Genomic DNA, 27,406 nt, shown 5'->3' on the forward strand with positions numbered 1-27,406 from the left:
TGTGACACCAACATCCCATATGGGTGCCAGTTCCAGACCAAACTGCTACACTTTCAATCCAGCTCCTTGCTGATTTGCCCAGAAAAACAGTGAAAGACCTAGGTGCTTGAGCCCTTGCACCCACGTAAGAGACCTAGAAGTAGCTCCTGGCTCCTGGCTTTGGCCTGGCCCAGCCCTGGCCATCGCAACCATCTGGGGAGTGAAGCAGCTGATGGAGGACTTCACTCTGTCTCTTCTCTCTCTGTAAATCTGCCTTTCAAATAAATCTTTTTTTTAAAGTGTATTTTTTAATTTTTAAAAAAGATTTATATATTTACTTGAAAGTCAGAGTTACACAGAGAGAGAAGGAGAGGCAGAGAGAAAGAGAGAGATCTTCCATCCACTGGTTCATTCCCCATTTGGCTGCAACTGTTGGAGCTGCGCCAGTCAGGAGCCAGGAGTTTCTTCTGGGTCTCCCGTGAGGGTACATGGGCCCAAGGACTTGGGCCATCTTCTACTGCTTTCCCAGGCCATAGCAGAGAGCTGGATTGGAAGTAGAGCAGCCGGGACTGAAATCAGTGCCCATATGGGATGCCGGCTCTGCAGGCCAGGGCTTTGCCTTATATACCCCATCACTGGCCCCAGGTGTATCATTTTAAAGATTTATTTATTTGAAAGGCAGAGTTACAGAGAGGGAGAGATAGATATCCTCCATCCACTGGTTCACTCCCTAGATGGCCACAATGACCAGGCTGAGCCAGGCTGAAACTGAGAGCCAGGAGCTTTGTCCAGGTCTCCCACATGTGCTCATGGGCCCAAGTACTTGCACCATCCTCCGTTGCTCTCCCAGGTGCATTAGCAGAGAGCTGGACTGGAAGTGCACACATAGGACATGAACTTGTGCCCACAAGGGATGCTGGCATCGCAGGCAGCACCTTTATCCACTATGCCACAATGCTGGCCCCAGGTTTTCAGAAATTTGCTGTGCGTTTTGCATCTGATAGATAAAGGGATAGTCATCTAGAATGCAATTTGCTTTCTGGTTAAGTGTTTTTCTTATTTTGTCTTCTGTACTATTTTTATCCCTTTTCATTTTTTGACTACCAGGGGGAAATCTGAGTTGAGGTGCTCAAGTCGTAATCCATTTTAAGTCAACTTCTTTCCCAGGATTTCTTATAAATTAAGTAAGCAACTTCCATTTATTGTCTGTGGAGTTTGTCAGCTACCTTCACACTCATTTCCTCCTCCCCTCTCGCATTCATCCCTTCCTTGCTGCTTCCATTGCACCTACATCTAGATCCTCTTTGTGCATTGAGCCCTGGGATGATAACGATCCATGTGACCTGGTCCCACCCACGCGGCCCTCAGCAGTTCATAACTTACACAACAAACACCTCTTGTGTGCACTGGGGACTCTGGTAGGAGTGTGGGTTTTAGCCCTCCTCTCCTTCCTGGCATTTCCAACCATAAAACTCTGCAGCCAGTGACTCCCTTTTCCACTCTGACTACTCCCTGCCACCACCCCAGCCAGCCCTGTTGTCGCTGTTCTAGTTGAGACATCGTAGTTTTGTGTTCTTTCACCTAAGACAGACTTATTGTCTTGCCAGAGTCATCTCACAGATGCTTTGCATTCCATGAGTCCCTTTGGTCTTGCTTTTCTGCCAAACTCTTCAACTTGCTGGTCCTATCCTTCTTTGTAGCGGCAGGTTCCGTAACTCCTGTTCATGCACGTTGCATCCTGTATTGTCTGGAGTGTGTTTCTTGTTACCAAATGCCTTTGCCCTCACTTTATTATTTATTTATTTATTTTTTTGACAGGCAGAGTGGACAGTGAGAGAGAGAGACAGAGAGAAAGGTCTTCCTTTGCCACTGGTTCACTCTCCAGTGGCCGCCGCGGCCGGCACACCGCGCTGATCCGATGGCAGGAGCCAGGTACTTATCCTGGTCTCCCATGGGGTGCAGGGCCCAAGCACTTGGGCCATCCTCCACTGCACTCCCGGGCCACAGCAGAGAGCTGGCCTGGAAGAGGGGCAACCAGGACAGAATCCGGCGCCCCGACCGGGACGAGAACCCGGTGTGCTGGCGCTGCAAGGCGGAGGATTAGCCTAGTAAGCCGCGGCGCCGGCCTTGCCCTCACTTCAGTTGAGAGTGTTGGTTCACCCTCTCACCTTCTCTCTGTACCCATGTTATTCAGCACCGTAGTCACATGATCTAGTGAGCATCTGGAATGTGACTGGCTGTATGTCTTAGTCTTAGTAAGTCAAACTAAGTCAAAGTCTTAGTACAGAAAAAAGGATGTAACATGTATTGTTAATTTTTATATTGACTACATGTTTAATGGATAATTCACGTACACTGGGTTTAGAAAGTCACAAGACTCAAGGTGTAGTGAGTTAAGCCACCACTTGGGATGCCCACTTCCCATATTAGAGTGCTGATTCCTGTCCCAGCTCCTTCCTTCAACGGAGCTTCCTACTGATGCACCAGGGATAGCAGCAGAAGATAGCCCAGGGACTTGGGTTCTTGCCACCCATCTGGGAGACCTGGATGGAGTCTGAGGCTTCTGGCTTCAGCCCAGCCCAGCCAACCCCTGGCTGTTGTGAGCATTTGGGGAATAAATCAAACAGATGGAAGACCCTTCTCTACTTTGCTTCTCTATCACTCTGCCTTTCAAATAAATAAATTTTTAAAAGGTATTAATTTCACCTGTTACTTTAATGGGACTGTTAGAAAACATATCACTACATATGTCATTCACTCTGTTTCTGTTGGCCTGGGCCATTCTGTAACTCTGACTTCTGGTTAAATGGGCTCCTGTGCCATTTCATGATGGTTTCTTGTATCTCTCTCTCTTTTTTTTTTTTTTAAGATTTTTAAATTTATTTTATTTGAGAGGTAGAATTACAGACAGTGAGAGGGAGAGACAGAGAGAGGTCTTCCTTCTGTTGATTCACTCCCCAAATGGCTGCAACAGTCAGAGTTGCACCGATCTGAAGCCAGGAGCCAGGAGCTTCTTCGAAGTCTCCCATGTAGGTGCAGGGGCCCAAGTCCTTGGGCCATCTTCTACTGCTTTCTCAGTCCATAGCAGAGAGCTGCATTGGAAGTAGAGCAGCTGGGACTAGAACCAGTGCCCATATGGGATGCCGGCGCTTCAGGAAGAGAATTAACCTACTGTGCCATGGCACCGGACCCTCTTCCTCTTCTGTATTGAGTACTACAGGACTTAGTTTATAATGCCCAAGTAGCATTTTTTCTTTGTCCCTCGAATTGTATTATATTTTTTGAAGAGCTCAAAATATAGGGATGATAATAGTACTTGCCATGTAGGATGGCTGGGAGGATTAACCGAGTTAATACTTAAGAGAAAATACTTATAACAGAAGTTGGTACAAAGCACTATATAAGTCTTTTCCAGAACTACCAATATTACTAGTACTACTACAGCTACTATAGGTTAAGCACCCAATCCAAGAATCTGAAACCCAAAATGCACCAAAATCCAGAACTTTGTGAACTCTCACGTGATTCTGTCAGTGAAAATTCTCACACCTGACTTCATGTAATGGCGCCATGGTCAAAATGAAGACACATTAACTTCAGGCTGTGAGTATAAAGTGCATACTAAACAAGTGAATATCATATTTAGATTTGCATCCAATCCCCATTGTCTCATTATTTAGTCAAACATTCCCACATCTGAAAAAAAATTCCCAAATTTGTGTGGTCCTCACATTTCTGAAAAGGGATAGTCAACCTGTACATTTCTGTTTTTTTTTTTTTTATTTTAAAAAGTAAAGGATTTATTTAAAATAACAAGGAACAAATTAAACCTAATCAAATGGGCAAAGAACACACAACAGTTCTTGAGTTAATACAACGGCTTCTACTTCTACTGCTCTATGCCTCATTGCTTTCTGAATGAGGCCTAAGGTATAGCATCCTGTTCTCTTTTACATGTCCCACAGTGTTAGAGCCTGGGAGATCCTCCTATGACATTGATTTGATTAACAACTTGATTGAGATGTTGGTTACATTGAATGTGCCTTGAAAAGTTATCAAAGCCCAAATAAACTGTTTTGGCCACATTAGAGGCAAAGAAAAAAAATTCTAATATGGGGAAAACTACATGAATGCTTAATTTTCTTTCAGACTTTCCAAATCTGTGTAACACTGGTTCAGCCTTGTTTCATTTCGACTTTCCCAAGGGGTATTTCCTGGACGATACTCACAAGGATAATAATTCTCAGACTGTCCTCTCCTTTCAGAAGAAGGATTTAAAACTCACAGACGTGTTGGGTCTTCACCATCTGTCTCGTACTTTCATGCCGCTGCAAGTTCTTCCATGCATCCTCCCCATTTTAGTGGCAATATATGTCTATGCACCTGGCTGTCTCAGGGCTATCCTTACGATGTTGTTAGGTTCTGTTTTCGTATGTTTGCATTTTGTAAAAGGATCCTCACCCAGTTAAAACAGTTCTTCACAGCCGCCTGCAGAATGTGACTTTCTCCTACGAGGAGCTGGCATTGAAGGAGCAAGTTGTTGCTGTCCACAGGTCGGCTCTTGCTTGGGACCTTCAGCTGTGATGAGATACAGTCACTAGCTGTGTTCCACCACCTGGGGTTTCTTCATTTAATTACTTTTTTTTTTTTATCAGAAAATGATTTTGTTAAAACTGCTTGCCAAAGAAAATGTTTGCTTTAATTGGAGCTACGTGTGTAAAGGTTGACATGAAATATAAATTCTAATGGTGTCACACCTTGTGTCAGCATACTTAAGCATCTTCCATATTAGGAGGTGACAATCAGGTGTACCTCATGTACCTAAAAACCTCTGCTGTGTTTCCTTGTGTCTTCTCTCTCTTCCTGAGTTATTCCCAATGTTTCCTGATCCCATCCTTGCCCTTTGGTTTGAGTCTGGCCCTGATGTTGTCATCAGGTTACACACCAGTGGCTGGAAATGCCGCACAACCCGTCACCACCCTCTAATCCTGTTTCTCGCTCCTCGCTTGCAGATATTCAACTCACATTGGTTGGATTGAATCAAATCATCACCAAGTCAAGACGCCAGGCTGGTACACCTTACCACCTGTTACCTGGTTGATAGTAACACACACCTCCATCACGAGCTCTTTCCACCACTGACCACAGACACAATTTCCTCCTTTACTGCCTTCTGTAACAGCGTAACCCAAAAACACTGTGCACATGCAAAAGTTATTACTAAGAAAAATATTAATTATAAAGCTAGTAAAATTACTAACGCTTCTAAAGGATCCCTGAGGAGTGTTCCCTTTAGCAGGTTTGGGAGGCAGTGGTGTCCAGATCCCGATTGTTAGATGCAAAGTGAAGACATGGCCCCTTCCTTCTCAGAGGACTGTCGTGGTGTCCCCGTGGGCTAGTCCACCTGGGCTGCTGTAGTAGAGTACCTGAGACTGAGCAATCTGTAAGCAGAAGTGTGCCTCTCACCACGCTCGAGACTGGCATGTCCACAGTCAAGGCATTGGGAGGGTTAGTGCTTGGCGCAGGCCTGCCCCTCATAAACGCCACACCAGGGGAAGAAGGGCAAGACACAGCTCTCCCTGCAACCTCAAGCCCTTGTGGAAGGGTGCTGGTCCCAGTTGTGAGAGTGGAGCCCTCATGGCTTATCCACTGCCCAGAGACCCCACCTCTTAATACTGTAGCTTAGGGGATTAAGCTTGAACATGTGTTTTGTAGGAAATGGCATGATCAAAACCATGGCACACTGAGATAACGAGAGGGGTATTCTCATGTGGTCCTTAGTGGGTGCATAAAGGCATTCATCTGGCCTGAATTGTCCGTAGACAGAGATACTTTGATTTGTGTGCTGGGGTAGGAACTGTCCAGAACTTGGTATCAATTGCTGCTGTGTAGTGATCTAAATATTCCTCAGATTACTCTGCCAAAATATGATGTTAGCAGTGCTACTTTCTAGACCTTGCATGATTTGTGGCATGATGGGAAGTGTTAAAATTGACAGGATTTTTTTGTTTTCTCACTGACTCTCTGAGCCAGGGGCTAGCGGTATCTATTAATGTTTCTAGTCTCACAGGGTCCTGTCTCTGTTTCTTTCATCCTGGCACCACTGAGAGTGTGTGTGATGAAACGTGAGCTTCTGTGAATATCTCTTTGTTGGCAACTGGCACAGATACATTATGTGGTGAGCATTTTTTGCTATACTTCATTTCCCTGGCTAAAATGACAAATGCATAAGGAGAGCACGGGGAATCGGAAATGCAGATCCCAGGTCTTCTCTGCCGTCCGCTTTGGGCAAATGACCTGACCCCAGGGCCCTTGGTGTTTTGTTTTTTTTTTTTAAACAGGAGAGTAGTAGTCTAATAATAGAGGAGCGATTGAGAAGATGACATTATGCAGGGTTTCTTAGTAGTGATGGGGTCATCAGATGGAATTGCTGCTTCTACCCTGCAGCCTCCAGCCCCCGTGTGATGATACCTGCGAAGAGGGGGCCCTTTGGGACAAGTGTATCTGGCACGCTTCGATACTCACAGCCCTCCTTCAATGGGAGGCAGTTTACCACTTAAGGTCACAGACTCTGAGAATAGGCGCTGGGTTCAGATCCCGACTCTACTGCTTGCTGCTGTGTGATGTTGAACAGGTGACGCCACTTCCCTGACTTCCGTCGCCACTTGCATGAACTGGGTAGACTATCGCCTGTCTGCCGGCCTGCTCTGAGGATTCAGTGAGTCAGTATAGGAGAGGGCCTTGAAAGAGTGCCTGGTGCAGAGAAAGCCCTGAGTGTCAGCAGCGGCTCTTATTGCTCTAGGCTCAGAGAGGCTGGCCATGCCACCATCTCAACCCAGTATTGAGCTAGCTCATGTGTAACTGATGCTGTTTCCTATGGGGATGGTTGTAGTGTCCTGATGTTCCCCAGTGTAGGGGTTTTGCTCTTGAGTTTTGCAGTGTTTCTTGGTTTAGGGGGCTGCTACCACCAGCATTACAGTGACGCTGGCATCTGGCACTGCTGAGCTGGGTGTGGCAGGAGAAGCCTCTGGAACAGCTGCTATGGCCCAAAGGGAATCGGGTTGCTCAGAATCAGGATGGCCCTGGAGCATCCTGCAGGCCACTGAAGCACATCTGAGGCCGGCCGCTTGGCCATGGGAGCTGGGCAGCAGCACAGCCGACAGGCCAGCCGGGCACGGCTTCACAACAGCCGGGCGTGGCGCTGCCTTTCCCAGGTAGACATGCACCTGGTGGGGATCCCAGAAGCCCTGTTGTAAAAGTGACAAGTCCTTGACATCCAAGCTGTGGGGTCTCATGAAGAGTCAGATTTTGAGGTGTGTCTGGTGTGGACAGGCCCTTGGCCACCTGCTGTCCCTCAGCCACAACAGCCCTCATAGACAGTGACCACTGAGGACTTCGCTGAGGATGGCTAATTCACAACTGGTTTTGGAATGACAGGATTCCTCCCTTTCTTTCTATTTTTTTAACTTTTATTTAATAAATATAAATTTTCAAAGTACAACTTTTGGGTTATAGCGGCTTTTTCCCCCCATAACCTTCTTCCTACCCACAACCATCGCATCTCCCACTCCCTCTCCCATCCCATTCTTCATCAAGATTCATTTTCAATTATCTTTATATACAGAAGATCAACTTAGTATATACTAAGTAAAGATTTCAACAGTTTGCACCCACATAGAAACAAAGTGTAAAGTACTGTTTGAGTACTAGTTTTACCATTAATGTGTTGTACTATGTGAATTAAGGACAGAGATCCTACATGGGGAGTAGGTGCACAGTGACTCCTGTTGTTGATTTAACAATTGAGTCTTATTTATGATGTCAGTAATCACCGAGGCTCTTGTCATGAGCTGCCAAAGCAATGGAAGCCTCTTGAGTTTGCCAACTCTGATCATATTTAGACAAGGCCATAGTCAAAGTGGAAGTTCTCTCCTCCCTTCAGAGAAAGATACCTCCATTTTGATGGCCTGTTCTTTCCACTGGGATCTCACTCACAGAGATCTTTCATTTAGATTTATTTATTTATTTATTTATTTATTTTTTGCCACAGTGTCTTGGCTTTCCATGCCTGAAGTACTCTCATGGGCTCTTCAGCCAGATCCAAATGTCTTAAGGGCTGATTCTGAGGCCAGAGTGCTGTTTAGGACATCTGCCATTCTATGAGTCTGCTGTATATCCTGCTTCCCATGTTGGATTGTTCTCTCCTTTTTAATTCTATCAGTTAGTATTAGCAGATACTAGTCTTATTTATGTGACCCCTTTGACACTTAATCCTATCATTATGAACTGAAACTGATCACTTTGGCTAGTGAGATGGCATTGGTACATGCCACCTTGATGGGATTAAATTGGAATCCCTTGGCATGTTTCTAACTCTACCATTAGGGGTAAGTCCAAGTGAACATAGGACTCCTCCCTTTCTAAAATATATGTGAGCAACCTTGACCCAGAATTACAGTGAAATTCCTTTCAACACCCCTGGCTCCATCCTGTACCCCTTTCCCCATAAATTTTCACAGAGCCTTGCAGATAAACTCAAGTTATTGAACACACAGGTACTGCAGACAGCTTGTATAAAGTGGAATTAAAAAGTGAGCTTATTTCAGTTCAAAAGATTTTTGAAGCCCATGCATATAAGTAGTCTTCAAAAAAGTCACAGCAAGTATGTATGGGGGGGGGGGTACTAGGCAGGGATCTCAACATGTTTTAGAACCAAATAAACATCTTTTAATTCTGTTTTCCCACCAGCTATTTAAAGTTCCTTCTTGGATAAGGATTGACCCAGTCTGAACATCCCAACTATTCCTAGAAATAGGCATTTGAAGTGAAATTTCAAAAATATAACATGTCTTTATCTTTTTTTTTAAAAGATATTTATTTACTTGAGAGGTAGAGTTATAGACAGTGAGAGGGAGAGACAAGAGAGAAAGCTCTTCTATCCACTGGTTCACTCCTGAAATGGCTGCAACGGCTGGAGCTGAGCTCCGATCTGAAGCCAGGAGCCAGGAGCTTCTTCTGGGTCTCTCATGTGGGTGCAGAGGCGCAAGGACTTGGGCCATCTTCCACTGCTTTCCCAGGCCATAACAGAGAGCTGGATCAGAAGAGGCACAGCCTGGACTCGAACCAGTGCCCATATGGGATGCCAGTGCCGCCGGTGGAGGATCAACTTACTGGGCTATAACACGTTTTTAAACTGAGTGTTTGCTTGAGAACCCATACAGTCGCGCTAAGCAGTGAGGTCAGCTTCAGCGCCCCCTTTCTCAGCAGCGGCGGCCCCTGGCCTGTCCTCCAAGTTCACGTCTGAAGCCCTGTGCATCTGCACTCTCCCTTCTCCTGCTCCAGTTAACGTCTGGACTCTGCATGGAAGCATTGGGATGGATTCTGGTCAAAACAAGGATTCATCCTGAACAGGTGAATAAAACCTGTTGGTTTATGGAATTCAATTGTTGACCTCATTGGATTTTCTTCCCCCCCAGTTCTCCCTAGCACTTACCTCTTAATTCAGCCATCTGTGAGTCCCCTGCCTTGCTGCTCCAGAGTGTCAGAACAGGAGTCCCGTCCTACCCTGGTCCACCAGCTACTTGGGGTTGCACAGGAAGCATAAGACAAGGAAGCAGATGTGAGAAGCACCTAGCAGTTCCTAACAAGGAACTCACCTCAGAGACACGGGCCACCGCAATGAACAGTAGGAACAGACACTGTGGGGTTGCTCAGGGAGGAGGTCATCCTGTTTGAATTGGATCAGGAGAAATGGGTGCTGCTGAAAGGACGCTTTGGGACCATGTTTTGGAGAGTGTCCTGTGCTCACTGTCCCTCCAGCTTACCCTGGAGTGTCCTTGGAAGTTCTTATCGAAAATCAGAGTCATGGGCCTGGTGGGTGTTGCGTATGGTTAGCTTTAGGGGCTGTGTGATCTCTGTTGCAGCTGTTTCAACTACTCAAGTCTCCTCTGTAGCAAAAACAGCCATAGATAACATGCAAATGAATGGGTGTGGCTGTGTTCTCAAAAACAAAAGCAGGCAAAGGCTGGACTTGAAACTTGGATATAGTTTGCCAACCCATAACCAGATCAAGGTGGACTGAATTTTGGGACAAGACAACAGAAAGTGATTTCAATGAATAAGGAATAAATAAAATAATATGAATAATTGTGCTGTTTTGATTGAACAAATTGAATGGTTTCTGTTACATAGCTGTAGCTTCTAGTTTCTGTTGGTCCTCTCTTCTCCACCCACCCCCACCCTTCTCCCTCTCTTTCCATCTCTGGAATTTAATTTGTATAATCCCTCTTCAGAATTATTTATGATGATGCTGTACTGATATCACTTTAGGATGACATATGACTTGAAATGCAGTGTCTCTGATTACCATTTCTTGATGACACCATTTCCATTAAAGGTAATAATTTGGCTAATTTCTTATTAATAATGGACTGGATATTAGAGACAACTGCATTATGACTGTATGATTTTATGAATTATTCTTCCTGAGACCTGATGGTTAATCACCTTCCAATTATGCCTTTCTATTAAAGAATACTGTGATCTGAGTTTGAGTCTCTAAAATTTCAAAAAGTAGGTTTTTTTCTCCAAAGTTTAATTTTAAAAGATTTAAGACACTTGCCCAACTTTGTAGGTTTCACCCTGTCCTGATATTCGTTTAATTGGTTCTGCTAATGTGAATGCCCTTTCAAATATGAAAAAATAAAGCAAGAGGGAAAAGTTGATTATTTCTGTAATTGGATTTTCTCTTGAATAAAATGATTTCACCCACTTTATCTTTCTGACTTGAGGGATGGGGGTGGGGGTCCAGTTTCCTTTCATACTGTAGTCAGGAGCAAACAGAGGAAGGTGTAGTGTGTTCTGAGGTATTGGAACGGTGGACTGGGTTGGGTGGTAATTAATTACTGATGCTGAATGTACTCTGGCCCCTGCTTTCATTCCCAAATCTAAATCTCCACTGTGTGCAAAATAATTCCATCCAGGAAGAATTCTAATTACTTTAGTAATTATCGTCTTATCTCCAAATGGAATTCAGACATTTGCTGCAGTTTATGAATGTTAGAAATGTTTCATTTCCTTTTCACCTTGAATAACAGAAAAATACACATTACTGAATCCGGCTTCATTGAACCTTATAATTCATGTTACCATAGAAACAGAAAAACTCATATAAGAATTGTGTTAACAGTACCATAGATAGTAAATACCTTCACTCCAGCCAGCGGGATCCTAAAATGATTTTAATAACAGATGTGTAAGGATTCTTTGAAATTTAATATGGTCCCTTTTAAATATTGTAACAATCTTATCCAGTGTGCTTACTTTTAATTTTTGAAGCAATATCTTTGCTCTTATATATGGCTTTGTGCTGATTCCAAAATATTTGCTGTGGAATGCAAGCATAATGTTGCAGGATGAAAAACTTACTTAACATCCTTATTTATTTAATTTTCGGTTAGCACTGATGATTCACTTGATTTTTTTTGCTTGAAGCTAAACTGTATATTTTGGATTCATACCAGGTTTAGAGATGTAATGGATGGCAATAAATTCTTTGGTGTCATCTCAGCAGGTTCCCCACACCCTTTTTCTTTCTTTCTTTCTTTTTTTTTTTTTTTTTTAGCCTATTTGACAGCCATTTTGCTTTCAGAGTTTCAGAAACAATTTTCCCATACACTTGATCAATTGTATTTAATAGAGTTTTTTTTTTTTTTGCCACTTCATCCATATGTTTCTTCCTTGTCCCATACAGATTGCTTTTTTCTACCTCATAAAACTGTAGCAAATTTAAACAAACTGACCCATACAGATTTTTTTTAGCCTATGAAAGTAGTTTTATATCTTTCAAAGACAGGGAATAATTTAAAGACTAATTGCTACTAAATGTTTTTCAGAAAGAAGCCTTGAGAGACTGCCTTTAATTATAAATATCATGTATGATGAATAAGTTAATTGTATGCTATCCTCTAGATTTTGCCCAACATTTGAGAACAGTTTCTTCTAACAAGTACGTTTAAATTTCTCTGAATGAGACAGAAGCTTTATAGGTGTTCTTCTGGGGAAAAATGACACCTATTCTTATCTAGAAATATATTTATATTCTCATTCTGTTCAGTTTCCAGCAACTACAGTTGAGGCTTTTTTTGTTTTTTTTTTTTTTAAAAAGTAAACCTACCTTTTCATTATCAGTGTCCAGTTTATTACTTTACCCTAACAAAATGGGTGGGTGTGTAAATGTAGTCTCATTAAATCTGAACACTGGTGAATTTGATGATCTTGATTATGGTCCTGTCAGGAAGAAAAATTATATTTTTTTTTCTCTCTCCTAAGATTGATTTATTTATTTGTGAAAGAGTGAAACAGAGAGAGAGATCAACCTTCCCTCCACTGGTTTACTTCTCTAATGCCTGCTCCAACTAGGTTGGGCCAAAGTAAAGCCAGGGCCAAGAACTCCATCTGGGTCTGCTGTGTAGGTGGGAGATACCTAGTACTTGGGCCACTGTCCACTGCCTTCCCAGGTGCATTAGGAGCTGGGTCTGCAGCAGAGTAGCCAGGACTGCACATGGCACTCTGGTGTGGGATACAAGTGTCAAGCAGCGGCTTAACTGGCTCTGCCACAATGCCCACCCCTATGCTAGTATTTCTAACAGAAGATGTTTCAAATAGGAAATTGGTTGCATAGATGTTAGAAGACTGCTGAACTGAAGGAGCAAAATGGAAGAGGGTAACTTACCAGACACATGGTGCCTGGACTGTGGGGTCTCAACTTCAGAACACAGAGGAAGATGTACCTTTTGGACTCCTAGCTCCAGTATTACAGTGCAGAATGTTTGAGTTGTGAGACTCCCAGACAAGGGATAACACCAGTTTTTGTTACCTCCAAATACTATAATAGTTGACAAAATGGAGACATTTTTATTAGTGACTTCTATTAAGGTAAGTCATATGAAATTGATAACTATCCATTTTTTTTATTTACTCCGCTCCCCAAAACAGTACCATATGCCTCAGCTTACAGATTCAACAAAATAGTACTGCAAAGATGATTATTTCAACTTAGATGTACCTTTCTTTCTCTGTTAAAAAAAGTGTGTATATATATGATATATATATATCATATATATGTATGTGTGCACACACATAAACAGGCTGTATTAGTTCAAATATTACCTATTACCTGTAATCTAATTTTCTTAATATTTTTATTAGATCCAAAAATATCCACAGAAATGTTTATTAATCTTATTTGGGTCACAGAAGCCATTAAGAAGCAGGAGGTCACAATCGCCACTTCCCTCAGAAAAAATTCAAATACAGTTTTGCATGCACCATCAGGGGCCTCAGACACCAGGTGGATAAACCTTCGAATGACATAAAAATGGTGGGGGAGGCAGTGTTGGCAAGGGATTTGATTTACTTGCCATTCCTTTCATCTTTATTCATCGTGAGCTTGCCTGTCTGAATGGCAGTGGACAGCCACACCACCTGCTCGTGAGTTTGCAGTAGGAGAGGGGTCCTGGGCACTTAGGCACTGATTGCAACAGTTAGAGGGCAGATGAGTGGATGGAGGGACAGACGGATGGACAATTACTCATTAGAACACACACACTTTACCCAAGACAAAGTTGTGTACAAAATTGCCGCTTAAACCAATTTCTTTTTTTATGATTTATTGATTGATCTATCTATCTGAAAGAGCTACAGAGAGAGAGGGAGAGAGATCCTCCATCCATCCATTGGTTCACTCCCCAGATGGCTGCAACAGCTAGCACTAGGCCAGACTGGAGGAGCCAGGAGCTTCATCCACATCTCCCACTTGGGTGACAGGGACCCAAACACTTGGGCCATCCTACACTGCTTTTCCCAGAAGTTTTCCCAGAAGTGGAGCAGCCAAGACTCAACCCAGTTCCTATGTGGGATGCCAGCATTGCAAGTGTCAGTTTAACCCACTACACCACAATACTGGCCCCCGGCCAATTACTTTACAAGAAAAAACTTTGCTGAGCTTAGATCATTTTTAGTTTTCAGCTGGCATTGGTTGGCTTTTATTTGTGCACTGGCTTTTAACATAATAAACTTCCAGAAACAAACTTAAGGCTGACATGAGATTTTAAGACTTTTTTTTTTTTTTTCAGGTTATACCGCAGCCAGAATATTTTCCAGGTCTAGAACATTTTACAATTTCATAATTTTTACACATAAACCAGCTTGCCAAATGTCAGTGTCTTCCAATCTCAGTTAATATGGTTTGTGATAAAAAAAAAAAAGGCCGGCGCCGTGGCTCAATAGGCTAATCCTCCACCTTGCGGCGCCGGCACACCGGGTTCTAGTCCCGGTCGGGGCGCCGGATTCTGTCCCGGTTGCCCCTCTTCCAGGCCAGCTCTCTGCTATGGCCAGGGAGTGCAGTGGAGGATGGCCCAGGTGCTTGGGCCCTGCACCCCATGGGAGACCAGGAAAAAGCACCTGGATCCTGGCTCCTGCCATCTGATCAGCGCGGTGCGCCGGCTGCAGCGGCGGCCATTGGAGGGTGAACCAACGGCAAAAGGAAGACCTTTCTCTCTGTCTCTCTCTCACTGTCCACTCTGCCTGTCAAAAAAAAAAAAAAAAATTAAAAAAAAAATATGGTTTGTGATCAAGACAAGCATGCTGGTCATGTTGGAGAAAGTGTCTTTATTTAAGGGTGTTTTATATGCTGCTTACGCTCCTCCTGTGGTTTTCTGAGACTTACCTATAGCACCAGGGAGCAGAGGGAAGGTGAGCAGAAGGAGCCCTGGATGTGGTGGAACGATGAGTCCCAGGTTCAGGGTGGCCGGTGCAGGTTTGGTCCTCACTTCTGTCAGTCTCTTAAAGATTGCAAAAGCAAACTGGCACCTGCTGGACCCCTGCTGTGTGCCAGCTGCTGGTCCAAATGCTTTTCCTTCACCTCTCCACTTGCTTTTCAGAACGATGCAGGCAGAGATGTGCCCTTAGCCCCATTTTGGAGAAGGGCCTGAGGTTCCAATGAGTAAGAAAACTTGAAAGAAGGAGGCTCATAACTGTGGGCCCAAAACTGTCTGCCCCTCGATTGTGATTCCTTTCTGCTGACACTCCACTCCTGCTGCTGCTTCCTCTGAACTATCCACAAAGAAGAATAATTAGGGGCTGGCGCAATGTCCCAGGTTACGCTGCCACTTGCGATGCCAGCATCCCGTAGTGGAGTGTGGCCAACAGAAAATGGCCCAAGTAGTTGAACTCTTGCGACCCTCAGGGGCGATCTGGATGGAGTTCTGGGGCTCCTGGCTTCAGCCTGGGCCAACCCTCAATGTTGCAGGCATCTGAGGAGTGAACCAGCAGAAGGAAGATCTCTTTCTTCCTCTGTGTCATTCTGCCTTTCAAATAAATTAATTCATTTTTTTTTAAAAGAGGAATAATTACATCTACTCATTTCTTGATGAGTGATGATATGACAAAAACAAAAAATAAAATGGGGCTGGTGTTGGGGCATGGTGTATTAAGCCACTGAGTCCCAGTTGCTTCTCTTCTGATCTAGCCTCCTGCTGATGCGCCTAGGAAAGCAGCAAAAAAGTGCTTGGGCCCCTGCAACGATGCGGGAGACCCAGATGGAGGCCCTGGTTCCTGGTTTTGGCCTGGTCTCTCTATGCAGAGCAAGCAGCAGAAAGAGTGTGGGTAGGGCTGGAAGGTTTGAGTTCACTCTGTCAGCCAGAGCTTGGTGACCTTTCATCACTCTCTTAACCTCAGCAGACCACAGTACATTCTCTGTAAAATTCAACTTCAAAAATATTGTAGTAAACTGTAGCTATACAGATACTAAAAATAAGATTTGTTTTCTCCGTGCTGCTGAGCAGCCAGGACTCCCAGAACACCAAGGCAAGCAGCCTGAGTCACAGATAAGGCTGTGGTGGGTGGCTAGGAAGAGGTCAGATCCTTCCTTTATCACGCGCAGGCTCTGCGGCTGAGAGCGTTCACTCTCCCGCTCTGAATTTGATTTCCCTGATGGTACTTTCTCCATTTTGCAGAGAGACTGAAATAGAAGCTACCTTACAGACGGGTTTATACAAGGGGATTAAACAAGGTATACATTGTTAACATACTGCTTGGCACTTAGTGTTACATAATCAGTGGCAGTTATTATCATCCCTCTGGCAAGGATACAATAGTAGTAGCTAATACATATGGAGCGCTGTGTGGCAGGCTCTGTTCTGAACAATTGGTACGCCTGTGAACTCATTACTCTTACCTGTGAGTACTCTGACCATTCTCATTTTATGTAAGAGGATAGAAAGCATCCTCTGACTTGCCCCAAGAGCATGCAGCTGGTTAGTAGAAGAAACTCTTAGTTATGTAAGGACAGGTTCTTCTGTTGAAAGATGGGGGAGGAACTCCCGGAGCGCGCTAGTCCTTCTTTGTCTCAGAGGCTCATGCTGGCTCAGCCACCCTTATCTCAACGTTCGCCTGCTTTTTCTGTTTTCAGCCTAGGTCATTTAGGAACTTTTTTTCATCCGATCATGAGAATAAATTGTAAACTGCTGAAAAATTTTTCAAGTTTCCTTGAAAAGGTTGAATTATTTCTCCTTAATCTTCCTCTTTCAGTTTAAATAGAACGATTCCTTATTGTCATGCATGATTCTTGGAGCAGAGGTCCAAGTTTTGCTTTTTCAAGTCTTTCATGATTTCATGCTCTGAATGTAATTCCTTTCAACCTTAGGCTTGCCTTTTGCCCCTCTTTGCCCCATTTGGTTTTTTGACTCCACCCTGTCAAAAGTTCAGCTATTAAGACTTTCCAGGGGCCAGCATTGTGGCACAAGGTGCTGGTTCATGTCCCAGCTGTTCTACTTCCGATTTAGCTCCTTGCTGATGTGCCTGGGAAGGCAGCAGAGGATGGCCTGAGTGCTTGGACCCTTGCCACCCATGTGGGAGACATGGCCAAAGCTCTAGGCTTCAGCCTGGTTGGGCCAGACCAGTGCCAGCCATCTGGGAAGTGAACCAGCAGATGGAAGATCTCTCTCTCTTTCTTTCTCTGTCTATACTTCTTTCTCTCTAACTCTGCCTTTCAAATAAAATAAATAAATCTTAAAAAAAAAAAAAAAAAGATTCCCTAAAAGAATATGTTATGGAGGATTCTTACTGTCTTCAGAAAGTTTTTTTTTCTTCACTCCTGGCAAATTTATTATTTATTATGGGTACAATATTAGGTAGCATACCAAGTATAAGCTTTTTGGTACATGTTTAGAGCCATGCAACTGCCATCACACTCAGGTTTAGAATGCCTTTATCACCTCAGAAAGTTTCTTTATGTCTGTCTGTAGTCAATCCCTGCTCCCAGCCCCAACCCCAGCCCCAGCCCACCCTAATCCTCTTTCTGAACCTTCTAGAAGGTTTTGCTTCTTGAAATTTCATGTAAATTGAAGCACACAATAAGTAATCCTGTGTGTCTTCTTTGAAGCATGTTTTGAGATTTGCTGTGTTGGTTCCTGTGTCAGTGGTTGGCTCTTTCGCATTTGTGAGTAAATTTGCATCGTAGGGATGCGCCCTGTGTTATGTATCCTTCTGTAGTTAGTTGGTAGACACTTGGACTCTTCCAGCGTGGGGCTGTTAAGAAGAGTGCTACGTGAACATCCAGGTACAGGTCTTTGTGTGAATTTCTGTGTTCATTTTTCTTGTATAGATAGTGAGGCGTAGAATTGCTGGGTCACTGCAGGTGTATGTTGAACTGATTTTAAGAAACTGTACCCAACTGTTTTCCAAAGTGACTGCACCATGGTTTCAGTTTCTCTACAGGTATCCCAACATTTGCTATTTGTATCCTTCCAGTAACATCCATTCTACTGGATATGTGGCATCTTCTGTGCTTTTAACTTAGATTTGCCTAGATACTAGTGATGTTGAACAATTTTTTATATTCTTATAGCTAACCGTGTATCTTCTTTAGATAAAGTGTTAGTTAAAATCCTTTAGCCATTGTGTGATTTTTTTTAAATTATTATTAGTAAGTCATAAGAGTTCTTCATATGGGGTGGGTGTTACGGTGCATGGGTTTAACTGCCATGTGGGATGCCTGCAACCCTTATCAGAGTACCTGGGATGGAGTTCCTCCTCTGCTTCCCATCCAGCTTCCTGCTAATGTGCACCCTGGAAGACAGCAGAAGATGATTCAAGTTCTTGGGTCTCTCTCACCGAAATGTGGGAGATCCAGCTGGAGTTTTGACTCCTGGCTTCAGCTTCTCTGAGCCCTGGCTGTTTGTGAACCTTTGGGGACTGAACCAGCTAATGAAAAATCTCTCTGTCTCTGTCTCATTCTGTAATTCTGCCTTTCAAATAAGTAAAAATAAACTAGCATTTAAGAAAGGATTAAAAAGAAAAAAGAATTCTTGATATGTTTTTGAAATTTTTTTATCAGGTAATGGTTTGCAAATTTTTCCCCCAATCTATGATTTTTTAAAATGTTGTTAATAGTATCTTTTAACTAAGTTTAGTTTATTAATTTATCTAGTTTTTCCTGTTCTGAATTGTGGTTTTAATGTTGCTGTTATAGCTAAGAAATCTTTGCCTAAGCTGAAGCTACACAGATTTTCTTCCATATTCTTTTCTAGATGTTTAATAATTCTAGCTTTTACATTTAGGTCTGTGGTGCATATTGATTTTTTTTTTTTTTTGTATAATGTAAGGTAAAGGCCAAATGAGTTTTTTTGTATATGGTATCCAGTTGTTATGGCAACATTTATTAAAAACACTTTGTCTCCTGCCCTCACTTAATTGGCTTGACAATTTTGTTGAAAACTAATTAACCATAAATGTATGAATTTATTTTTGGACTATCTATGTTATTTGATTCATCTGTCCTTATCCTGATATCACACTATATTATTATACCTTTTTACTGTCTTTATTTTTTTAATTCACTTATTTATTTCAAAGAGTGACAGAGACAGAACAAGAATCTTCTATCTGCTGGATTACCTCCCAAATGGTTGTAAAAGCCAAGTCTGGGCCAGGCTGAAGCCAAGAGCCATTCTGGTCTCTCTTATGGTAGGCAGGGGCCCAAGCATTTGGGCCATCTTCTGCCTTCCCAGGCACAACAGCAAGAAGCTGGATCAGAAGTGGAGCAGACAGGACTTGAACTGGTGCTCCAGTGTGGAATGCTGGTGTGCTGAGCAATGGCTTAACCTGCAGCACCACAGCATAGCCACATACCAATTTTGTAAATCAGGTTTTCCATTCCACCAAATTTTTTCTTGTTTTAAATTGCTTTTGCTATTCTAAATCCATACAGATTTTAGGGTTACTTTGTCAGTTTCTGCAGGAAAACATGCTGACATTTTGGTAGCAGCTACATTAACTTCATATATCAGTTTGGAGAGGCTTTCCATCTTAATAATGTTAAATCTTCTAATACATGGAAATGATGTATTTTTCCATTTATCTTTTCATTTATTTTTATGTAGGTTTTAATATTTTTTCTTCATTTTTTCTTGGTGAGTTTTAGGAAATTTTCCCTAATTTCTCTCTGTTTTTAATATTTAATTTTTTTCTTTCTCAAATTCATTCCTAAGTATTTTATGCTATTATGAATGACACCACACTCTTGATTTCATTTTCAGAGTGTTCCTTATTAATATATAAATATAGAGATGGTTTTTATGTGTTGGATCCTGTACCTCGTAGCTTTGTTTAACTTATTTATTCTACTAGGTTTGTTGAACTTTCTTAAATTTTCTATATACGAGATCATGTCACCTGCAGGGGGAAAAAAAGTTTACCTTTTCCTTTGCAACATATGTGCCTTTAATTTCAATCCCTTGTTCTTCTAACCTGGCTAGAACCTACAGTTATATGTTGAATTGAAGAACTAAGAGCAGAAATTCTTGCTTTATTACCAACCTTAGTGGGAAAGCATTCAGTCTTTCACTATTAATTATATTAGGTGTACTTTTTAAATAGCTGTCCTTTATCAGATTGAAGTAGTTTCTTCCTATTCCTCATTTTCTAAGAGTTGTCTGATGGGTCAACTGAGTTTTCTGCATCTCTCAAGATTACCAGGAGGTTTTTGTTTTCTTCTTTTAGCATGGTATGTTATAATAATTGGTATTTGCATGTCAAACCAACCCTACATTCTGAGAATTAAAAACATGGTCTTGAAATGCTATCCATTTTATTGCATGGTTTGCTGGGTTCAGGTCACCAATATTTTGTTAAGAATTTTTGTCTGCTCATGTCTGGCTACTTCTAATCTCTTCCTCTGGTTTTCATAACAGAGTAATGCTGGGCTTATAAAGTGAGTTTTTTTTTTTTTCATTTATCCTTGAAATAGTTTCTATACAATTGATTTTTATTCTTTCCTAAGTGTTCACTGTGAACCCACCTAGACCTAGTGGTTTGGTTTGGATGGCAAGCTTTTAAATTACAAACACAGTTTGTTTTTTCTTTTAAAAGGTATGATGATATTAAGATTTTCTGTTTTATCTTAGTTGCATTTTCATAATTTATATTTTTCAAAGAATTTTCCCATTTCACGTAAGTGATGAACTTAATTGGCATAGAATTGTTCATAATATACTCTAGTGTCCTTTTACTATCAGTTGCATCTGTAGTGTTGTCCCCTCCTTCATGCCTAAAGTTGGTCATTTGTGTGTTTGGTTTTTTTTTAAAGATTTTATTTATTTCTTTAATTAAGAGGTAAAGTTACAGAGAGAGGGAGAGACAGAGAGAAGAGTCTTCCAACCACTGTTTCACTTTGCAAATGGCCACAATGACCAGAACTGGGCTGATCCAAACCAGGAGCCAAGAGCCAGGAGCTTCTTCTGGGTCTCCCTATGGGTGCAAGGGCCCAAGCACTTGGGCCATCTTTCTCTGCTTTCCCAGGCCATAACAGAGAGCTGGATCAGAAGAGGAGCAGCTGGGTCTCAAACCGGTGCCTGTATGGGATGCCAGCGCCTCAGGCAGAGGCTTAACCCACTGCACCACAGTGCCAGCCTCTGTGCATTCTTTTCTCAGCCTACCTAGCACTTTCGTATTTGTAGTAATGTTTTTCAGAGATAACTCTTTCGTTGATTTTTCCTTATTGTGTTCCATATCATTCATTCTTCTCTTTTATTATTTCTTTTGTCTTATTTTGGATTTGATTTGCTCTTCTTTGTTAGCCTCTTGATGTGGAAGCTTGCATTTTGGCTTTATATCTGACACAGGCATTTTCATCTGTTTCCTCTGCAAGCACTCCTTTAGCTGAGTCTTCTGTATTGTAGATGTGTTATGCTCACATTTGCATTGAATTCAGGGCACCTTTCTCCCCTGTCTACCTCCTGTTTACTTTTTCCAAAAATATTTAAATAGTTGTCCTGGAATAACTCCCCATAGGACTAAAAATTTGCTTTTATTTATTTTTTAAAATCTATTTTGAAAGGCAGAGTTATAGACAGAGAGAGAGAGAGAGATGGAGGAGGGAGGAGATCTTCCATCCACTGGTTCACTCCCCAGATGGTAACAGTGGCCAGGGCTGGGCCAGACTGAAGCCAGGAACCAGGAGCTTCTTCCAGTATTTGGGCCATCCTCCACTCCTTTTCCCAGGCACATTAGCGGGCAGTAGGATCAGAAGTGGAGCAGTGAGGACTCAAACTGGTGCCCAAATGTGATACTGACATCACAGGTGATGGCATAACCTACTATGCCACAGCACTGGCCCCAAAAATGTTCCTTTTAATCATGTGTTTTGTTTATGCCCAATAATTTTGATGGCCCTACTCCTTCACTGAACACTCCTGTGTTTTTTCTCTTGATTTAAATAAAATTTGTATTAGCTTTACTTTGTTCACAGGTGGAATTTGAAGCTCATAATTTATTGATCTGAGCGTTGAAGCAGAATCACTCTTTTTGTGTGTATGTAGTTTTGCCTGTGAAACACCAAATTTTAAGTGAAAATTTCAAAATGAATTAAAGTATAACATCAAGTAGTATTTTAAATGTCCAAAGTGTGGTGTGTGTGTATTTTTATTCAAGATAAAGTAATTAAATCTTAAAATACTTAGATGCCTTTGAAATATTAGCTGAGAGAGAGAGAGAGAGAGCACTCTTCCATTCCACCAGTTCACTCCCCAAATGGCCCCAACAGCTGAGGCTGAGCCAGGCCAAAGCCAGGAGCCTTGAACTCCATCCAGGTCTTCCATGTGGGTGGCAGAGGCTCAAGAACTTGTGTCATGGTCCACTGCTTTCCCAAGTGCAGAAGCAGGGAGCTGGATCTGAAGAGAAGCAGCCCAGATTCCAATCTGTACCCATATGGGATGTCAGTGTGGCAGGCGGCGGCTTAACCTGCTGCATCAAATGCCAGTTCCTCCCCCTACCCTGCTCCAATAGCTTTCTGTAAATTATCATTGCAATCTTTCTTATTCTAATTCCAAGTTATGTAATAATCCCATTTTCCTGGTAAATAGAGGGTGGAAACCTAATGGGTCAAAGGTTCCCTTTTATTTAAGCTGATTGAATCTTTTCATTTCCACCTTTAAGAATTTTCTTTAAAGCTATGAAAACATAAATATGGAAAGATTTTAAAATTTAAGAATATACACCACTTAGAAATTACATATATTACACTCTCTAAGAGATTTGTGGAAATTACCATTTTTAAAAAATACGGTATTTTGAAAATTCATTGCATCTCAAAGACAGCATTTACCTCCAGTTAGCATCTTAAATATTTGGATTAATATTCTATGTTATACCCCTTATAATTTCCTCTTAGCCACTTAAATTGTTTGCTATTAATTTAGAATTTGTTTCACTTCAAACTTCTTTGATTTTTCCCATATACTGAGGAGAATTATTTACTAGGCAAATTAACAGTGTAAATGAGATTTTCTTTGGCTCACCTAAGGGGCCAAATTGCTTTCAAGAATGTAAGTGGTACCGTTTTCATACATAAAATTAATGTATAGATGACACTCGTTTAACATGCAAGTGCGGTCTCTACTTTAAAAACTAAGTAATCAGATTATTCTGTGCTTTGAAACCAGACAAACTGCTTTCACTTTGAAATACTGACTAGTGCAAGTCACTAATTCATGATGTCCTCTAACCTATTATCCATCGACCTTTGATCAAATGTTTCCATGCACTGAGCATCCTTTTCTTTAACTTTTATTATATTATGACTTCTTTAAATGCTTGTCTCTTCTTTCTCTCTGTTGACCCTAAGGCCAAAGTAAGCAGGTGTTACACAATACTGAGCTGCACTAGGATGGGGGAAATCAGTAAGGTACTTTCCACTGGGAATACCCCATGATCTGGTGCCAGTGTGTTCCAATTCATAACTTAAGACAATAACCAATTGTCTGTTTCTGCCATATTCCACAGGCAGTTTTCTAAGGTTGATTTTTTTTTTAAGTTTCCTAGGGTTTGATGGGCTTCTCTTTGTCATCTGTTGTAATCTTTTTCATTTATTTTTAGTTAGGATTTATTTTGATCAGGAGTACTTCAAGGACAAATGTAAAACTATCTAATTGAAAATTACTCACGTAATTTTTCCATTTCCACATGCTTTGTAGTTAGTGAAAAAGTCTTTTTATCTATATCTTACAGTAGCAAGATATGAATTTTATGATTTTTCAAATGGAATTTTAATAATTACCAATAAAGAATGTAAATGTGATTATATCAAAATAAAATTATCTTTAAAATTTAAAATATGCTGTTTCATTTTTATTCTATATTGATATTGTCATTTTTCATTACAGATTTTTGTTCAAGTTCTTGGAATTTATCGTACCAAAATTAAAATTCAAGCAAATTAGTAACTAGGCGAGACCAGGTAGAAATGATAAATGAAATAGTTTTTTGAAATATTTGGTATGTTTTTTACATAGACATTAAAGTAGTGTGCAAACAATATGAAAAGCTGTTTTATGGGGCTGTTTTATTAGGAACTCAGTAATTTACCTCTTGTCATTGGTACTTCTTTGTTCTCTGTTATGCTTCAGGTTATCTTACATGTCTTAATTAGATAAACTTTTATTCATCTGCCTAGAACCACATTAAGGTGAAAGGGAAACTGATAGATGTACTTATTATATGAGTTGAAGTGTTTGAGACTATTTTTCCTGAATAATACTGGGTTTTTGAGTACTAGTAATGTCATTCTGTTATTGTTGTACAGTTGCAATACAATGGGGCATTGTAGCAAACTCCTGGAGAAACTGAATGACCACAGAGAAATGACTTGCAAGATCTAACACTGGACCTATCCAAAACAAGGGGCGCTTATTACCCAATCTCTCTGTGACACAAAGCTCTTAGTGATTTGCTCTTAAATAGAAAAGGGCAGCCAGAATTACCCTTTGTGGGTGGAAACTCTCAACCATGAATTAGCGGTATGAGAGTACAGGAACCTGGGGGAGGTAGACATAATGCAGGGAGCAGCAGAAAAATTGCAGCAAACTTTGATTAGTAAAAGATGTGGCATCTGGAAAACAAGAAGAGAATAGTGTAAAAAGGAAAACTGGAACATGAGCACTGAGAAATTTAAACTGTAATCTGAATTAAAGTTCTTTAGATAGAAGAGTTGGAAGATTCATGGGTCTTCAAAATGTTCATGGAAAATGCATATCATGAACTAATTATGGATAGATTTCAAATATTTTTGCAACAGAATAAATTTATCTCTTAAATCCTTTCTCTGCGATTTTTTTTAAAATACCCTCATGTACTCAAGTAAACTTTCTAAGAAATAGAACAAAAGGGCAAAGTTGGAAAATAAGAGAGAAAATGCTTAGATTAATCCAGTAGTTTTAATATTTAGAGAAGAGTCCCCAAAAGAGAAAAATAGTTAAAGAAGCAATACAATGTAGCGGGTAAAGCCACTGCCTGCAGTGCTGGTGCCGGGCGCCGGTTTGAGGCCTGACTTCTCTTCTTTGAATCCAGCTCTCTGCTATGGCCTGGGAATGCAGCAGAAGATGGCCCAAGTCCTTGAGCCGCTGACCCATGTAGGAGACCCAGACAAAGCTTCTGCCTCCTGACTTTGGATCTGCACACCTCTGGCCTTTGTGACCATCTGGGGAGTGAACCAGTGGATGAAAGATCTCTCTCTCTGTCTCTGTCTCTGTCTCTGTCTCTTCTCTGTCTCTGCCTCTCTGTAACTCTGCCTTTCAAATAAATAAATAAATCTTAAAAAAAAAAAAGCAGCAGCAACAATACAAAAAAAGTCTCTGGATTGTACCTTATACAAAAATTTAAAGATCCAATCCAAGTTATTGATAATATATTTATTATTTATAATAGTAAATTTTATTTATTTATAACAAATTTAATTATTTTAATACTATAATATTCATGCATTTTAAAAGCATCAAGAATAAAAATTTTTTAAATTTTATTTACTTATTTAATTTTATTTACATTATTACAAATTTCATTTATTCCATACATACGGACTTAGGAACATAGTGGTACATCCCAGCCTGCTCTAATCTCAAGAGTGCTGGAGGCGAATCTAATGAAGCATGCTACATTGCCAGTTTTAAAAAAATGCAAAATTCTGATAATATTTTTCCACTTGGAATGCACTGTATAACTGTACTGTCAACAGTTTGGGTAGATTCAGACACTTGCAGATTTACTAAGAGTAGTAGCAACATATCCCTGGCTTAATCAAGAACTAACAAGAAGGAATTAAAAGAAAGAACACCAAGACAGCAACATCCAAGGATAACAGCCAGTTAATAATAAAAGCAACACATACTCAAAGTAGAAATGTCATTTCATTTCCAGGGGAAAAAAAAAGAATTGATGAATTATATAATACATTTGGGTTTAAAAATTAGTATTTCTTCAAAGATCGCTTGTTTGAAAGACAGTGACAGAGAGAGACAGAGAGATCTGTTAGCTGATTCACTCCCCAAATGGCCACAACAGCCAGGAGTCAGGAACTCCATCCGGGTCTCCCACATGGGTGGCAGGAACTCAGTGCCTAATCCAGCGTCTGCAGCTTCCCTAACAGCAGCTCAACTGGCTGCACCGCAGCGCTGGCCCCTGGTTTTGGTTTTGGTTTTTTGATAGGTCTGGTGGGAACTTGTGAAAAACACTAACATAGGTACATGGAATATGGAGCAAATATTTTTAAGAGGGGCAATTGTTCACTCTAGGAAAAATTATACATTATGGGAAAATATAACTTGATGGTATACTAGTTGGCGCTGCAACAAACCATGTATATAGTAATAGCAATGGAAATGTTAGTTAAACTGACAAGTGTGCAGTGAACATGTTGAGTATTGAGGAAGGACAGAATAGTTTAAGAGCTATATCTTCATTTCACATAATAGATATTGCCTAAAAATCAGTAAATCCGTAAATAGCAAAAATAACCATCTACTTTAAAATACAGAGGAAAGAACAAAGAAACATATAAAATAGTTTAAAAGGTATGTTACTGAGGATGACATGAGGTCACTGTATTTCATTATAAGCTTTTAGTATTTAGGGCTTTTAAGGACAATCTGCAAGAGTCTTTCTTTAAAAATGGTATTGAATATGCCAGGGAAATAGCATAATTATGACCTGTATTCACCTTTTCACATTTTTGTCTTGTTATTTTTCTAGAGTTCCTGGAATAACTATTGCCACAGATATTATCTGTGGTTTTCCTGGAGAAACAGATCAGGATTTTCAAGAAACAGTGAAACTTGTTGAAGAGTACAAATTTCCAAGCCTCTTTATTAACCAGTTTTACCCAAGACCAGGAACCCCTGCTGCAAAAATGGAACAGGTTCCAGCACACATGGTAAGATATTTTCTTGTAAGGTATTATTTTTTGCCAATAGCTCGAAAATTGCATTTGTGTTGCTCACATTAGCACAGCTTTCTCATGGTATAACCCTTAACTTACAAGGTACAGGGAGATTTCCAAATTGGTGTCAGGAGCTAGGGTGACCTTGGAGAAGTTAAATGACCTTAAGCTACTAAAATACTACCTTTTTCTTCTTTTGAAGGGTGAGGCTCAGCTGGCATTGGGGAAAAAGGCTAAATAGTATTTACCTGTGTGTATGCGGACACTTCAAAAAGTTTTTGGAAAGTGGAATTAAAGGATAAATTTGTTTTGGTGCAAAAAAAAAATTTAAATCCATGCATATGTATTAGAATAAAATGACTCAAAATAAATGTGTGGAGCTGGTATGGCACAGCAGGTTAAACCACGGCTTCTGATGCCAGCATCCCATGTCAAGGTGCTGGTTCGAAACCCAGCCGCTCTGCTTCCAATCCAGCTTCCTGCTGATGGGCTTGGGAGGGCATTAGATGATGACTCAAGTTCTTGGGACCCTGTTACCCTTGTGGAAGAACCAGATGGAGTTCCTGGCTCCTGACTGACCTGACCTAGACACGGCCATTGGGTCATTTGGGAAGTGGACCAATGAATGGAAGGTTCTCTCTGTCTTGGTCTCTGTCTTTT

General features: G+C 41.1%; 1 protein-coding gene across 7 annotated transcripts in view; it reads left to right on the top strand.

Annotated features, from left to right (window-relative positions):
• CDKAL1 (CDKAL1 threonylcarbamoyladenosine tRNA methylthiotransferase) overlaps positions 1-27,406 on the top strand; it is a 731,906-nt gene that overhangs the window by 519,507 nt on the left and 184,993 nt on the right. For all 7 annotated transcript variants that reach the window (XM_008262511.5, XM_002714231.6, XM_089333334.1 and 4 more), the window contains one exon: positions 26,560-26,740. In XM_008262511.5, coding sequence (XP_008260733.1) covers positions 26,560-26,740 — 181 coding nt within the window. The remainder of the gene's footprint in view (positions 1-26,559; positions 26,741-27,406) is intronic.

Source organism: Oryctolagus cuniculus, chromosome 5 (genome assembly GCF_051225735.1).
Source record: "Oryctolagus cuniculus isolate XC-2025 breed Fujian yellow rabbit chromosome 5, ASM5122573v1, whole genome shotgun sequence".
NCBI lineage: Eukaryota > Metazoa > Chordata > Mammalia > Lagomorpha > Leporidae > Oryctolagus > Oryctolagus cuniculus.